Source organism: Pelobates fuscus, chromosome 12 (genome assembly GCF_036172605.1).
Source record: "Pelobates fuscus isolate aPelFus1 chromosome 12, aPelFus1.pri, whole genome shotgun sequence".
Classification (NCBI taxonomy): Eukaryota; Metazoa; Chordata; class Amphibia; order Anura; family Pelobatidae; genus Pelobates; species Pelobates fuscus.
Window position 1 is genome coordinate 31,794,322 of NC_086328.1, and position 17,731 is coordinate 31,812,052.

General features: G+C 43.5%; 1 protein-coding gene across 1 annotated transcript in view; it reads left to right on the top strand.

Annotated features, from left to right (window-relative positions):
- LOC134578280 (5-hydroxytryptamine receptor 3A-like) overlaps positions 1–17,476 on the top strand; it is a 69,831-nt gene extending 52,355 nt beyond the window's left edge. Inside the window, exons 5-9 of the mRNA XM_063437256.1 lie at positions 2,622–2,794; positions 6,873–7,033; positions 8,077–8,284; positions 16,757–16,963; positions 17,044–17,476. Coding sequence (XP_063293326.1) covers positions 2,622–2,794; positions 6,873–7,033; positions 8,077–8,284; positions 16,757–16,963; positions 17,044–17,324 — 1,030 coding nt within the window. The 3' untranslated portion in view covers positions 17,325–17,476. The remainder of the gene's footprint in view (positions 1–2,621; positions 2,795–6,872; positions 7,034–8,076; positions 8,285–16,756; positions 16,964–17,043) is intronic.
- Positions 17,477–17,731: the final 255 nt, after the last annotated feature.

The window sequence follows — 17,731 nt, forward strand, 5'->3', positions numbered from 1 at the left end:
TATAACATGTACATGTGAAAACATTAAGCTTTTGTTTTAGGATATGGTTGACATCAATTTTTGAGTACCTCCTGTTAGGCTAAACGTGTATAAAACTTCACTAGTTGGGCCTGGGTGTAGGTAGGGCTAGCTAGTACCATAGTGCGGTTCCAGTATACATGTCAGGCTATCTAGGAGCGCAACAGGTTAAAAGAATGGAACATGTCGCCATCTCGCAGGTAAGAGGGGTAAGTGCTAGGCATGAGCCCTCTCACTCTGTCGCAGCGGTGGCATTGAGTCAAAGTGTAACCCTAGACTCTATAGTAGAGGCGTGTACGCCAAACTGCGCTCATTATCTTATGTGGGGATCGTGAGTGGTATGGACGTAAGATTTAAGTGCATTACAAGTAGAGACCATAACAAAATAGATGCCACTTTAAGCGGGGGCGCATATGGCAATCGCCATAAGGGCATGGTGTGTCACAGACGGCCTCCAGCATGTCTTCAGAGCAAAAAAGTTCCCAGGATTTTTAATTTGACATTTACTCATCACCTATCTTTAATACATGTATTACTCGGGTGTGAAAAATAGAACTAAAATTTAGAAATCCACACCTTTTTATCCTGCAAATGGGCACCTCCATCTTAGCTCCCTGTCAGTCACTGTTGTAAGCTCTCTTCTGTGCACCTGGCAATCAGCATATGGAAAGACATGAAACAAGGTTTGTCATTTGCAATGTGTTCCACAGCTGTGCCTGAATTAAACTGATTTTTTTTTTTGCTAAATTGTTGACAAGATTTAAAAAGAAAATGAAGTTTCAAATGAAAGAAGGTTAAATAATGTTCAATGTTTTTTTTCCACTGGTGAATATGGTACAATGAGATTGGGTATACATTCTAAGGGCTCATTCAGAATCTTGTCACTTTGTTTTAGTGACAGCCACTACTCATTACTGCTTTTTGCTACTGTTAGTGAGTAGTGTCTGTTTACCATCTGCAAAATGATAAATGTAATGACAGAATTACCAGCTGCCACTACTGAAAGCCGGTCACTTAACATTCGCTACATAGTTTCTGACTGGTTGATAACCCTGTCACTGCTCATTACTGCCTGCCACTAAACCCACGTCTAGCCTGGTGTAAATCTCTTTACTGGCCAAACGCTGCTTGCCACATAGGTTATATCGCGCATGCTCAGGTATGGATTTCAGTGCATTACCAGCAAGTCGCTAATATCCCCTTAAGGACACAGCTTCACATGGGGCTAGAGGAATTCAACAAAATAGACTCCCATTTATTATACCATATACGGATAGCGGCTAATACCCTCATAGCAAGAGCATGGAAACAGGTTCAGGCACCAACTAGGGAGGCCCTCATCCAGCAAATATCCCTGAATTTGCTGTACGAAAAGGGACTAAATAGGCAAAAACCCTCAAAAAAAACACACCACCTTAGCCCACACTAAATGGGTGACACAGATGGGCTTAGAAATGAAGAAATAGTCGAAAATAAATAAATAATAAAAATAAATAAACAAATAAATAACCATACGGAACAAGTCGCCTGGTAAAAGGGGCAAATTAGGAATTGAAAAAGGGACACTTGGTTCTTGGAGTTAAATACCCCCACAGAGGCATGGCGCTACACACGGTCGGAGGAGACTGACCACCACCCTAGCTGAGCACAGTTACCCACCTGTATATATAGTTTTAGAGTGTAGGGAGAGGGTGTACCTATACACATAACCACGAGAGCAGACAATCTCTAGGAGGGCTCATAAAGCATCAGAAACGAGATAGGAGAAATAGGCCATGGGCAGGCCAAGGTGAGGGATTGCTCAGGCATAACACATGTGGAGGTACAGGACACCAGGTTTATTATACAATGTCACACAGGATATGAGAATGTTCAGATACATTCCCCCCTAACCTAACCCCCTCTTACCTACCTTTTTTCTGTACCCAACCCCTCCCCCCAACTGGTAAACTGTTCATTAATGGGGCACTGTGGAATAATTCACAATGTACTAGACTAACAGTAAATGTATAAGATGATCTTACAGTATTGCGATGATGAGAAATTTATTTTCCCCCATCACCCCCGCTTCTTTTCTGTACCCTTGGAAAAAGTTAATAAAAATTATCAAACTGACAAGGACACAGCTTCAGTAATAAAAGGCAATCATGACGGAACATTTCTGTCATGTGTCCTTAAAGGGATATTAGAGTGGCTGGTTTCTGTAGCGGCAGTCTTTATTAGTCATAGCCTGCAACAATTTATCAACAAATAATGTAAATCTGGTGGCAGCTTGTAGTGATTACAAGTTATTGGCTCTTGCTAACAGCAACAGCTTGTGTCTGCTATTGTATATTAATAATTGTATTTGTATTTTATTGTACACTAAGTGTAACAATGCAATGATTTGTGGACCCAGGACATACTTGAAAACGAGAGAAATCTCAATGTATCTTTCCTGGTAAAATATTTTATAAATATATAAATAAATTTACCGAAAAGATTGTAAACAAGCCCTGGTATAAGCTGGGTTATATGTAAATACCATTATACATCTGGTTTAAGCACTTTTCATTTTGGGTCATTATATCTGAAAATGTGATATTTTACCTATAATTGCATAGGACAGACTATAATAAGGATTCTTCAGTGAAACTCTATTACTCCATCACAAGCAATGGCTCAATCAGTTATTCAGCGCCTTTGAGGACTGTCACTAGCTGTAACCTGCATATCCTCAAGTTTCCATTTGATACTCAAACGTGTACCTTAACCTTTGGTTCTTATATTCACTCAGGTACGTATGCACTCATGTGGTGTAACTATTATCTTGGACTGAAAATATCTTATCTGCAAATTCAGAATATAAACGCTACAAGAGGGGACATCTCTATGCTTGTCGGTAATAAGCAGCTGTTAAGCATTGTAAACCCCTACAGTCGGTAGATGTTTGTGTCTACAAAATATTAACATCAATATATCCACTGAGCACAATACAAAGATACCTGTACAATACACAGAGCTAGGTAGACTACAGAGATATCCATACAACAGGGAGAGCTGAGTAAAATATAGAGAAATATCACACAGAGCTGGGCGCAAAAAGATACCATAACTATCCCACACAGCCAGGATCACTGTGATGGATTATTACACAGAGCTGCAATACAGAGATATACATATGTATAATTATTTAGCTTTCACACCCTCTGTCTATCTTTCTAGCCCTCCCTTAGCTCCCTACTTACATGATCTCATCTTTAGTAGTGCTCATGATATGATAATGTTAGCTTTCTATTAAAGGAACTCTATAGGCACCCAGACCACTTCCGCTCATTGAAGTGGTCTGGGTGCAATGTCCCAGGTCCCTTAACCCTACAAAGCCAATTATTGCATTGTTTTTATAAACTGCAATAATTAGCTTTGTGGGGTATCTCCACTTTTAATGGCTGTGTACCAGACAGCCACTAGAGGGACTTCCGTGGTGTTAGGCGACTTTTGGTCGCCTGTGTCACGGGAAGTCCCCATAAGAAAGCACTGTATAATGCTTTACTATGGGGAAATTCTAAGGGAAGGGGGGGGGGGGGGGTACTAGAGGGGACTGTAGTGCCAGGAAAACAACTTTTCCTGGCACTATAGTTTCCTTTAAGCAGGGCTCGAGTCCTGCAGGAACGCGTGGGAACGGCGTTCCTGCACTTTTTTCACAGCAGGAACGCCGTTCCCCCTGCAGGCACTCAGGGGGCGGCAAAAAATGCCGCCCCCAAATGCCCTCTGTTCCCCCTGTCATGGGAGGGCCACCTGATTGCCCCCCCTCCTCCCCCCCGGCGGGCGGCTCTCTCCCTGTCACACGCGGCGAGGGAGCTGTGTCCTCTCTGCTCCCTCTCGCCGCGTGGGTTGTCTGCTGATGCCGGGAGCCGGAATATGACGTCATATTCCGGCTCCTTGCATCAGAAAACGGCGCGCGGCGAGAGGGAGCAGAGAGGACACAGCTCCCTCGCCGCGTGTGACAGGGAGAGAGCCGCCCGCCGGGGGGGGAGGAGGGGGGCACTCAGGTGGCCCCCCCATGCCAGCCTCACTGCAGCCCCACTGGACCCCAGGGACCCATCCATGCCAGCTTTCCTGAAAGGTAGGGAGGCTGGGTGGGTGGGAAATGTTTATTTGAATAATTTGTATATATGTATGTCTGTTAGTGTATGTGTATGTATGTATGTCTGTGTGTATGTCTGTTAGTGTATGTGTGTGTGTGTATGTATGTCTGTGTGTATGTCTGTTAGTGTATGTGTATGTATGTCTGTGTGTATGTCTGTTAGTGTATGTGTATGTCTGTTAGTGTATGTGTGTGTCTGTTAGTGTATGTCTGTTAGTGTATGTGTGTGTGTGTATGTCTGTTAGTGTATGTGTGTATGTCTGTTAGTGTATGTGTATGTATGTGTGTGTATGTCTGTTAGTGTATGTGTGTATGTCTGTTAGTGTGTGTGTGTGTGTGTGTGTATGTCTGTTAGTCTATGTGTGTGTATGTTAGTTCATGTCTGTTGGTGTATGTATGTGTGTGTTTGTGTCAGTGTGTGTGTGTGTGTGTGTATGAGTGTATTTACGTCTGTTATCATATGTACGTGTGTGTGAGTGTATGTGCTTCTGTTAGTGTATGCATGTTTGCGTGTAGGTGCTTCTGATAGTGTATGCATGTGTGTGTGCGTATGAGTGTATGTGCTTCTGTTAGTGTATGCACATGTTTGCGTGTATGTGCTTCTGTTAGTGTATGTTTGTAAGTGTCTGTCAAATCAGTGAGAGTCTGTTTGTCATTTAGTGTGTGTGTGTGTCTGTCAGTGTGTTTGTGTGAGTCTCTCTGTCAATGAATGAGTGTGTGTCAGTGAATGTGTGTGTGTGTGTCAAATCAGTGACGTCTGTGTGTTTGTCACGTAGTGTGTGTGTTACTGTCAGTGTGTATCTGCCAGTGTGGGTGTCTGTCAGAGAGTGTGCTTAGAGGGACACTATAGGCACCCAGACAATTTCAGCTCATTGAAGTGGTCTGGGTGCAGTGTCCCAGTCCCCTTAAACCTGCAAGTGTAATTATTGCGGTTTCTCAGAAACTGCAATAATTACCTTGAGGGGTAACTCCACCTCTAGTGGCTGTCTATCAGACACTAGAGGGACTTTCGGGTGGTTAGGTGACCAAAAGTCGCCTAACTGATGCTGGACGTCCTCACCCCTGTGCATGAGGACATCCAGCATCTGCTAAATACCCATAGGATTTTAACCCCATCAGTGTCGAATGAGGGAGGGGGGGCACTACAGGGAATTATAGTGCCAGGAAAACAGCTTTGTTTTCCTGGCACTATAGTATTTCTTTAAAAGGAGCAGGAAAAGGTGGAGTCTAAAGAGGAAGGGGTGGGTTCTTAATCAGGAAGCGGTGCGCCCTTGACAGGAAGGGGTGGTAAATTTAGATTAGGGGGTGCTCCGGTATAGTCATGCCTAGGGCAGCACAAAATTAAAATACACCACTGTGTGAGTGTCTGAGTATGTGTGTGCGTCTGTGAGTGTCTGAGTGCATGTGTGTGTCTGTGAGTGTATGTGTGTGCACGCGTTTATATATGCATACGAGTGGGGTTTTTTTTGTGGGGGAGAGTTCCCACACTTTTTTCCCCAGGACTTGACCCCTGCCTTTAAGTATTGCTGCTGTTATGAAACATGTCAGCTACTCCATTAGCTCTCAGCACACAGTCTAGCACAGGGCGCACATGGTAAAAGGAACTAGATAGATAGATGCAATCCATTTTTTAATCTACTTCTGACTCACTGTTAGCTCTCAGCACACTTAGTTAAAGCAGCAAGATACTGAGACTCCAACCACGTCAGCTTCTCCAGGCTCACTGTTAGCTCTCAGTACACACAGGGTTAAAGCAGCAGGATACTGATAGACTCTTTATTACCTTTGCAGCTGTCAATATAACTAATCTGCATTGGTAATATGGAGCCAAGAAGTAGCTGAATAATAACAATAGTTACAGATTAAAACATATTGAAATCAGAACAGTTTTCAGAGTCACAGCCCCAGTCCTGCAGTTTGAAGACTCACAACATTTCAACTAGACACAGTATTAGTGTCTCAGGTCTCAGCTGTGGAGTGACTGAGCACTTTAAATAGTTGTTAAAACTGTTTGTCACCCATGAGATTTCCCATCTCTCTCTCGCTATTATATCTGAGTAAACTCCCTTGCTTAATCAGCCTTAAGGCATTCACTAGGGCTTTTGGAGGATAGAAAAAGATAATATACACTTACATTTGGCAGGGGCCAGGAGCTGCTGTGGCTGTGCTCGCTCTCTCTCTCTCGCTCTCTCTCTGTTACTTCCAAAATGGCTTCTTGCTTCTCTCTTTTGTGAACACTGTAAAAGCACCCCACAGTGCGATCATTAAAGTATGGCTCCTGAATAGAGAGGAAAATAGCATGCCTCCACTCATGGGCAGTTGGTCGTGGTGCTCAAATGGCAGCTCTATGAACATTTCAAAAAATTCCATCTTAAAGGGCACAACACGTGCAAAACTTGCTGAAACAGGGTAGATTTCAAACCAGCACCATTTTTTGTCATGCTTAGATGCTCTCCAGTAAGCTTCTCCAAACAGCTACCAATGAGGAGGGAGGGGCCCTGCAGAATTGAAACCTATTACAGAATTAAACAGACACTAATATTTTTCCATAGTATTTTTACTTGCCACATTTCCAGAAAAAGAATCATAGTGTTTCTAACAACTGATAATATATATATTTTCCCACATGGGGAGGGATTTTTTAAAGTAAGTAATATAAAATAAAATAAAACATGTTGGAAAAAGTAAATGTATTTCTGAATATCACTGATATTATCATCTCCTTCAGTTGAGGAAATAATCATGTTACCGAAAGCCAATTCCAGCCAGATAATCCAAAATGCTAAGGAAATTTTTGTTAGCAAAGGAGACTGGACGTTGGAAAATATTACTGTTGAAACCCAGATTCTTCTGACTGATCAAGTGAATTACAGCCAAGTAGTCTATCAGGTACAACGGGTGTTCCTAGATATAAATAAATTCTAATATATGAAACATCAATACACATTTTAGGACAATGCATATCAGCTGTGTACGTGCGAATGATCGTGTCTGCTGTGAAAGTGATCTCATACCAATCTGCAACAATGGACGCAAGAGCACATATTAGACATACTAGTAATTAATGCCACCATTACTTTAGTGTGCCAGTGAAGTTCATACTTCTATCAGGTATCTTGTTTTTGCGTTTGACCCAAGTCAATGCCCATTTTAAAGGGTTACCACAACCACCATGACCACTTTAAAGTATGTATGTGATTGAAACACTGCACATACTCAGTAATCTGCACTTCTGTGTGCACACTCAGCACACATGATTTAGGCAGCCCAGAACTCTTTTCCAGGCTGGCTTAAGTCAATTCTGTGTATGCTTTACTTTTGTAGTCAACGCGCTGGGGACATATGCGATAATCTTCTCCCTTGCTTGCAGGGCGTCTGCAATAGCCTCCATCCCCTCCTCTTACTGTGCCCTCCCTCCCGTTAAACAGTTTGACCTATTAATAGGCAACCATCCCAGGGTACATCTGGCATTATAACTACTTTAACCACTTACCTTGAACCCCAAGACTGACACACTTAGTTTAGCAGAAATGCAAATGCATAATTCTTGATAAAATTGCTTGAGATTATTATTACTATCATCATTATCATCACAATCTTTGAAACGCAGTACCATGTACCATGTAAAATACACCACGCACCCCCACCCCTTTGTAGCACACTGTTAAGAGAGGGAGGAGAGGGTGTTTTAGTGCCTGCGTGTTTGTATCTGTGAATGTATGTATACGTTTGTGTGAATGTGTATTTTTAGGTGTTTCGTGTGTCATACCCGAACATCTGTGAACGTGTTTGCATATTTGAGTACCTATACTCCATGTTTTATATATACGTTACATATTTCTGCTAATATCACATTCCTATTTCTTTTTAATATACATACATACATAGATATATCATTTACATGTTTTGTTTTTTTATTTACCTTTTTCTAGATAACCATGAAAAGAGCTCCAATCGTTTATATTATTAATCTCATCATCCCGTCATGCTTTTTGGTTTTTCTGGACATTGCCAGTATGTTTATACCAATAGCAAGTGGTGAAAGACTCAGCTTTAAAATAACTGTTGTTTTGGGGTTCTCTGTGGTTTTACTGATTCTGAATGATATGATCCCCAACTCTGATGATATCCCTTTTTTAGGTATGTATTCAGTCTACTTTTAAACCTTTATTGATGGCTTATTCTGTGTTTGACAGTGAGATAGAATAGTTATGTATTTGTAATTATTTCTGTTATTCTTTATAAAATTACAAGATATTAATCAGTTGTGTGCATTCCGGGCTGGCTAAAGAAAGTTGCCAGAGGTGGCGTTACATAGAATATATCAGAATGTGTAGTGTTTCTTAAAAAATAAAAATACTGCACTTACAAAATCCTTGCATCATGACCTCTTAAAAACACTGTTATCACAAGTGATCATGTTGCTTTGAGTCAGTATTTAACTATGGAAATAATAATAACCACCAACACACAAACAGTGAGGACAGTGGAAGCCTATATATAGGAAGGATATAGTACCAGACCTTATAGTGGCCTGGGCTTAATGTTTAAGAAAAATATGCGATATGGAAAAATCTAATCCAGGCCTAGGTCAGGATGGAAGAAAGATTGATAATGAGTAAAACAGAGCAAATGGACATGGATACCAGAATATAGTAAATAATTATTGTACAAGCCAAGTCTAATATAAGGAATCAAGGAACGTACTCTCAGGCTAACAATCAACACAGGACAATTAAGGGGTTACAATGGCTACTTATAGATCCCAGTGGCCTCTGATTGACTTCTTTCACGTGTGACGGCAACAAAAAAACGCGACCTTCGTTGTGTGGGCATAGTGTATTGGCAAACCGTCAATGCAAGATACGGGCCATGATAAGCATAAACTAAGAAGGAACTGGAAAGCATGGAAAGCACTGGAACGGGAAAGTGCTCCCAGGAGCTTTAGTGGACACCTCAAACAATAAGGAGGTATGACAGGTTCCTGTAAAAAAAATTATCAGAGAAGGTATTCAGGTGAAGGTATTCATTCTTATTGCTGCTCTAGAAATAAGTTTCTCCAGAAGAGTGTAGAGTGACTTACCTGGCCGTCGATCTGATATTCTCGTGTATGGGACAGTCACGCGGCCCAAAAGCCAGACATGCAACTGCTGCTCGCATTCAGAGTTCCTTCTTAAGCATGTTCAGCAGTCACGGGTGTGACGTGGACCAAATCACACCTAACACTAAATAAGTTCTTTGGCCCAATTGACTGTGCCCTATCATATCCTAGTGTCTGTCAAGTGCATTCCTTGTTCTTATCTAATTTTTCAGGTTATGACCTTGGCTAGTTATTGACTCTGAGTATTTCTATAAGTAGTTTATATGTCTATCTGCTATTCTATTTTCTGGACTCCAGATAGTTTATTAATGATTCTGTTTCTCCGTTATCCTGACCTTGTTTGTATTTGATTTCTCTCTTTTGTATGTTGAGCTCAGCCACTCTAAGGTCCGGTAATACCAGGGGCGTATTAGCCGCGAGGCAAACAAGGCATTTGCCTTGGGCGGCATTTTCCAGGGGGCGGCAAAAAAGCCGCCCCCCAAATGCCCAAGGCAAATGTCTTGTTAGCCTTGCAGCTAACAGACATGCTGGGCTGCTGGGCGGTCGGGCGGCATTGGCGGGCGGCGGGCGAGGGAGCACTTCCTCTGAGCTGTCTGCTCAGCTCCCTCGCCAGCCGCAGAGTGAGGCTGGGAGCCGGAATATGACGTCATATTCCGGCTCCGCCTCCCAGCCTCACTGTGCGGCGCGCGAGGGAGCTGAGCAGACAGCTCAGAGCAAGTGCTCCCTCGCCAGCCTGCCGCCCGCCAATGCCGCCCGCCCAGCAGCCACTGGACCACCAGGGAAAAAAGATGACCCCCCCCCCCAACATTCCCAAAGGTAAGGAGGCTGGAGGGGGGTTAAAGTAAAAAAAAAAAAAAAGTGTTAATGTGAGTGAGTGAGTGTGTGAGTGTCTGTTAGTGAGTGTGTGTGTGTCTGTTAGTGAGTGTGAGTGTGTGTGTGTGTGTCTGTTAGTGAGTGTGTGTGTGTGTGTGTCTGTTAGTGAGTGTGTGTGTCTGTTAGTGTGAGTGTGTGTGTGTGTGTCTGTTAGTGTGTGTGTGTCTGTTAGTGAGTGTGTGTGTGTGTGTCTGTTAGTGTGAGTGTGTGTGTCTGTTAGTGAGTGTGTGTGTGTCTGTTAGTGAGTGTGTGTCTGTTAGTGAGTGTGAGTGTGTGTGTGTCTGTTAGTGTGAGTGTGTGTGTTAGTGTGAGTGTGTGTGTGTGTGTCTGTTAGTGAGTGTGAGTGTGTCTGTTAGTGTGAGTGTGTGTGTGTGTGTCTGTTAGTGAGTTAGTGTGTGTCTGTTAGTGATTGTGTTTGTGTGTGTGTGTGTGTGTCTGTTAGTGTGTTTGCCTGTGAGTGTGTGTGTGTGTCTGACTGTGTGTGTGTGTGTATGTGTGTATGTTAGTGAGTGTGTGGGTCTGCTAGTTTGTGTCTGCTAGTGACTGAGTGTGTGTCTGTTAGTGAGTGTGTTTGTCTGTTACTGAGTGTGAGTGTGTCTGTTAGTGTGTGTGTTTCTGTTAGCTAGTGTATGCGTATCTGTCAGTGAATGTGTGTGTGTGTGTGTGTATTTAGAATGCGGGGCGGGGTAAAGGTTGGGTGGGGGTGGCGCGCGGGGGGTGGGGGGGTGGGGCGCCTGAGTTTTGTCCTGCCTAGGGCAGCACAAAACCAGGATACACCACTGGGTAATACATCTGTTCTATCTAGTCAACTATTGTTCTCCTTGACTCTGCCTCCATAATCAGGCTTTGTCAGTTCCTACAGCTATGATTAAAGGGCTCACAAAACTTGATCTGCTGCATCCCAAGGCCAATGTACAACAAGAAGCTATGTGACCATTGGGGATTTTTGAAAAATGTGCAAGGACCCCTGAAAGTGACAAAGTGCTTTAAGTGATTAACTGAACAGAGACTGGTGTATTCTTCTATATTAACAAACATCCTGTTAAAGGAACACACCAAGCGCAAGCACCATAACCACTAGAGCACTTAACACTACTAAACATAGTCCCCTAACCATGCCCCCACCTGTGGGCATCGGTATTTAGACACTGTAAATAAAAATAATTGGCTAGCGGGAGGAGGCCTTAACAATAATATTGAAGGAGGAAGTACCTAGTGTCCTAATTATAATATTCTCAAGAGAAGTGAGACTTGGCTATCAGAGTGCTCGGATTGGTTAGCTTAGTAGCCAACCAATCAGAGCACTCTTACTGATATGACATCGTGTGGGTAATTCCCCCTGTAATCTAATAGCCGACAGCGTTTGTGACAGCGAGTGGGAAAGCGTTTGTAAGGCTATGGCAAGCCCTTGTGGGGTGAATATAGATTAATTTAATTGTGTTACAAATTTATTTCTTTAATTGTGAATCAGGTTGCTGTTTTTTTTATTCTTAGTTGCATTGGGATTAATGGATTTTTATTTGGCCCGTTTTGGGCTGAAGAAAAGTAGAACTAGAAGAAAGGTAACTTTTGATTAGTTTCATTGCCCCACTCCTACTAACTATTATTAGGGTGAGTGGTGTAGCTAGGGTCCTTTATTTTTAATGGGGGCTGCTAGGGAAAAAGATGACCCCTCCATTGTTTAATTAGAGATCCATGGGCAGAGACATTATGTATACCCCTTTTAATAATATAATCCGGGCCCTCATCTGCTACCAATTGGTGTGGATCCAGGGGAAGGACACTAGTTCCTCCCTCTCTAATATTATAGTTAAGTGACAGTGGGCAGTGGTCTGTCCACCATTATTTTTTTTATTTTTTTTTTATAATTTGCATTTTATTGAAGTTTGTACATATAGTATACATCTTAGCCATTGTATGGAAGTATAACTAAACCTAAGAATTACAATTTGGGTTATTGTTGGGAACTTGGGAACACTGATGCTGCAGGAACTAAGCAGAGATGCCTATGTGAAAGCCTGAAATACAGATGCACGAAAGGGTTGTTGTTAGATTGCACTGGCTTATGAGAGGCCAGGTGTGGCTATCAACGGATGGAGATGCAAGTCTTATTGCGAGTCTCACTACAAGTCCTGGTTGCCTGGCATGTGTTGTTGCCAGTTAACTGCTGTTCTGGTGCGTCAGTTGCAGGCTATCCCCTCTAGATTCCCTCTTCTTCCTGGGTTTTCCCTTCGTCAGGGTCTCTGTGGGCAGTGCGATTGTCATGCCTAGGCTGTGAAGAAACGCTGTTGTGTCTCCAGCGGATGACAAAGTAAGTATTTCTTCCCTGTGGGGGACTATTAGAGTACCCACTGTTCCCCATCTGTACTTGACAGAGTGGTCTCTCAGCCTTCTGGCGATGGGGGCCAGCTGCCTCCTCTCCATCAGAACCGGGAATGGCAGATCTCTGTAAATAGATACACTGCTGTCCCCAGGGTCCTGGAGCGATTCAGAATTGCAATTCTCACTGCTTCATCTCTTGTGACTGCGATGGTGTCTCTAGGGTCTTCAGCTGGCGCTGTGGCAAAAATGCATATTCGGAACACCAATGTTATCTGCGGAGGATCATTGCACCCCTTTATTCCCATGGAGGTGATCAGTCTCTGGGTAACCTTGGAGGCAGATGTTACGGCGTCTGTGGCTGGCTTCCAATGTGGCCACCGCACGGCTTAGCTGGTGGACTTGCTAGGTGAGCCGTGATCTGGCTCCTTGCTGTTATGCTACAATTATATGAAATGTGGAACACAACTGCAGAGTTTACTTTCCCAGGATTTAATCTAAGAATAAGGTCTCTTGTTATCACGACACTGTATCTTTAAATGATTCGAAGTGCAATTGTAGTAATACGTAAATAACAAATGAAACTGAGTAAGTAAAAAGTAGAAATTGTATTTGTTAAACAGCAGGTGATATTTCGTTTGAGGAAGAAATATATAGTTTAAAGGAATACTTAAGGTTTGATGACAGTTGTTGCTTTCGGCTAATTGATTCTAGCCAGCTGAGAGTGAACCTTTACACAGTCCGTGCGGTTTGGAGGTAATAGTGGAAACCAACAACAGTCTGATTATGAGAGGATTGGAGAAAGCAGAGAATCTGTTACACAGTCCGTTATCAGAGGATTGAAGAAAGCAGAGAATCCGTTACACAGTCCAGAGGTTCGGTACACAGTAGTCAGTAACAAGGAGTTTGAGCTGGCGGTATGAATCCAGAAGTAACCTAATACATTCACCAAGCGATTTGAAACTGGCGCGGCTTCTCTATAAGGGCTTGAGAGAGCCGCATCAGCAGGCCCGGACTGGCCATCGGGCATACCAGGCAAATGCCCGGTGGGCCGCGATGGCCGTGGGGCCGAGGTCGGCAGGGGAGATCACAGGATCTCCCCTGCCAGCCCCTGCAGGGCCAGCGCTACCTGAGCGCCGGCCCTGCTGTGTGTCTCCATGGGCCGGTGGGCAGATCAAAGATCTCCCTCACCGGCCCAGAGACACTAACAGGCGGCCGCCGGCAGGAGAGGGTGTGAGGGAGGGAGGCAGGAGAGAGGACCGGTGGAGCTCTAGCCAGCAGCTCCACCGGGTCCTCTCGCGAGGTCTGGGCGTTGCCGCGGTTACCGCGGCAACGCTCACATCTCGCGAGAGTGAACTCTAGCCTTCAGGCTAAAGTTCACTCTCACCACTGGACCATTAGGGAAGGATGGCAGCACGGCACCCCTCCTCCCCCCAGGCAGAACGGATCCCCTCCCAGGCTAAAGGTAAGAAGGGAGGGGGGATATAACTTGTTTTTTTTATTATTAATAAAAAAATATTTAATTTTAAATAAAATATACATTCACACTCACACACACAGCACCCAAACACACACAGCACCCTCAGACACACACACAGCACCCCCAGACACACACAGCACCCTCAGACACACACAGCACCCTCAGACACACACAGCACCCTCAGACACACACAGCAGCCCCAGACACACACAGCACCCCTAGACACAAACACAGCACCCTCAGACACACACAGCACCCTCAGACACACACAGCACCCTCAGACACACACACAGCACCCTCAGACACACACAGCACCCAAACACACACAGCACCCTCAGACACACACACAGCACCCTCGCTCACACATATACAGCACACTCCCACACACATATATATATATATATATATATATAATAACCCTCAGTGAGTTAACAGACAAAGAAAATTAGAAACCTAGAATGTGACGGCACATAAAAACACCCTCACACACAGCACCCCTCTTACATACACACACACTGCGCCCCTCACGCATACAATATGTCCAAATATATATATATATATATATATATATACACACACACACACTAAAGCACCCCTCACACTGCACCACTACACACATTACGCTCCAGATTCACGCTAGATCCCTTACCCTATATGCACTCTTAATCCTCTACACAGACACACACACACACACAATCTCCTATACACACTCTGGGTCCTTTACACAGTAGATCTACTACACACACACTACATTCCTTGTCAGCAAACACATACAACATTCTCTAAACACACCCTCTCTACAACCCCTACACACACTACGTCACCTATACACACACACTACAGCCCGTATGCACACACTCGCTACATCCCCTATAACACTATGCTCCCTATACACACACTCTCTACAGCCCCTAGCCACACATATTACACCACAAACACAAATGAAATTGACCTATTTACACAACACCACACCACACCCTACACACACGCAATCCCACATGCAGGCTCCATACACATGCACCATACACTTTCCTGGCCCTTTTGTCCTCCGGTATCCCACTTATGGAGACACCAGAGACAATTTAAAAGCAAACTCAGCGCAAGCATGTTATTAAATTTGCTTGCGCTGCGCAGAACAAATTCAGGGCCTTTTTCTAATGCCAGAGCTCTTCAGCGGGGCTCTGCGCATTGAACAAACATGCTCACTTTGAGAGGGGGCATGCTTGTCATTAGTGATGACAAAACACACCCTCTCTGGCCCGGCCCCCTTCTTAGGGGGCCGCTCTGATTGAAAAATGCCCGGGCCTAATTTTTTTCCCAGTCCGGCCCTGCGCATCAGAGAAGGGGGCGGAGACCTGTTCCGAAAAGCGGAAGTGTCAGAACGGAGCTGTAAGGATTCCAAATGTAAGTCCTGACACTTGCTGCCTGTAGCTTGCCGTCTATGGTTGTCTCCCTTGCCTCCACCACTGTGATCTTTTGGTGAATCACTCCGATTTCAGCCTGGGCCTCCCGTAGGTCAGCTTTCCACACCTCTCTCAGGTCGGTCAGAAGCCTCCTGATGTCTCCTTTGGTGGACGGAGTGGAATCTTGAAGTAGAGTCTGATGTCTGGCAAACGAAAGTTTTCCGGGCAGTTCTGCTTTCTATTCTTGCGCCCCATTGTGTCATCTGTTGGAGACTGTGAATGGTTTAGTATCAGGGTCGATATTTGAGCCGCTGAAGTCAGTTTATTGTGGGGTCGCATCTGAGTTTTTTTTTAATTTCACCCACCCAATGCCCACTGTGGGGGACTATGTCCCCCCTCAGGTATTTCACTGGCCCCATCTCCCTGGGATAGGGACTTTCCAGCAAAAGGGTATATATATATATTTTTTTTTTTTTTTTTTTGTTAACTTTTTAATGTGGTGGCTAGTTAGCAAGTGATGGCCAGCTGCCACATAATTAGCCCTTATGCAGAAGAGGGCTTTTAACTGCTAGCACAGAAATAGTTCAGATGTTTTCTAAATCCAGGTCTGCATTTAATACCCATTGAACAGCACTACGGAATCTGATGGCGCTATCTAAATAATAAAATAATAATGCATTCAGTATGGATTTCAGTATTGAGTCCTGCTGAAATCCAGACCAAATTTAGGCCTGTTCAAGATCCGCACATTGTTGAATAGCGTGATCAGTGTCCAGATTTTGCAGTCTGAATGGCACTGTATGCAGCAAGATGGTTTTGGACTTTAGTGAATAACTACCGTTTTTGTTGGCTTTGTAGTATGTAAATAAATGCATCTTCCCTTTCTCTGAAGTCCGAATGACTTCCCAAAGCTGCTGAAATAAATAATTCTGGCTGTTTCTCTCCACGTTGCTCTTACACTGACCCTCCTCCCTACTTCCCCTTGCAGGCAGTGCTTTTCCTTAGGCTGAATTCAAGCAAGAGAGATGGAAATATACATGAAATTTGATTCCCTATCATTTAAGATTAAGTCTTATTTGTCATAGCAAGTACCATTTAAGAAACACTCCATGATCCCTGACGTCCCTCCAACTTCCCTAAAGTGCATGGTTTAGCTTATTGGCTGAGAGTGATCAGCTAATGCTCTCACCCAATGAGCTGACTCTACACAACCAGTTTTAGCTCATTAGAGCAAATGGAAGCTCTGTGCAGGAGCTTCCAGTTCTGGTTTTTAAACTTCTTCTGGTACAACTACTTACAAGGCACGTCTTCCACCATAACCACTACATGCATTGTCGTGGTTATGGTGCTTGACATATTCCTTTAACTAAAAAGTAAAATCCATGTTGCATGACAATATATGCCTGTTTACATGTCCCTACATGTTTTATACACAGGTATATTCTGCTGCGTGTGTATGGCCATTATGGTATTCAGCACTATAATCTCCACAGCTACATTATACATGTATACCCTTTCGGAAACCCAAGAAGAAGTCCCACTTTGGGTAAAGACATGGATCATAAAATATTTGGCGTGTGCTCTTCGCTTCCATTTTAAGTCAAAGGATGAAGATCTGGTCGTTGAGGTGACAGATTACAAAAGTGAGTATGGTGTTATAAGTAGGACAACTCCACAAATCTTACATTACATAACCACCTATACGAATTTTGTATCTTTCTAGATGCGGACTTTACTAAAAGAACAGAAAAAAATATTGAACTTCGAGACAGGAATAAGAGCAGCTTAAAAGACGTTCAAAGTACCCTGGAAGTAAAGTTGTTGAAAAGGTTACTGGTGGAAGTTCTGAAGATCCACCAGCAGTTGGTGGTCCATCTTTGTAAGGATGAGGCTGTATCTGAATGGCACATTGCTGTTTTGATAGTAGAAAGGTTAATCCTTATTGTCTATTTCATCATTATAATTGCACTTTTTGTCATTATGATTAGTGTTTGGTCCAACTGAATGATATCTACAAAGGAAAACAAAGTTCTTGAAAGATATCCTTGCAAATGTATGTTAAGTGCGGTTTCAAAAAAGTCAAACGGATCATGTTGCAAATATCAAAAACAGTTTACAATTATTAACCAGGTCTATGCTAAAGATTATTACAATGGAAATGGACTTTCAACAATCTTTTAATGTAAATACTAAAGATTTAGGGGCAAACTGAGGCCCAAAGTATATATATATATACATACAGTATACACTCGAGTAAAGGCCGACTTCTTCAGCACATTTTTTATGCTGAAAAAGCCTCCCTCGGCTTATACTCAAGTGAGTATTACTTATCTGTTCACTGGCTCTCCCGCTCATCTGCGGGCGCCTGCAGCCTCTGTGGGTGGTTCCTTTACCGATGCCTTTTGAAGGGG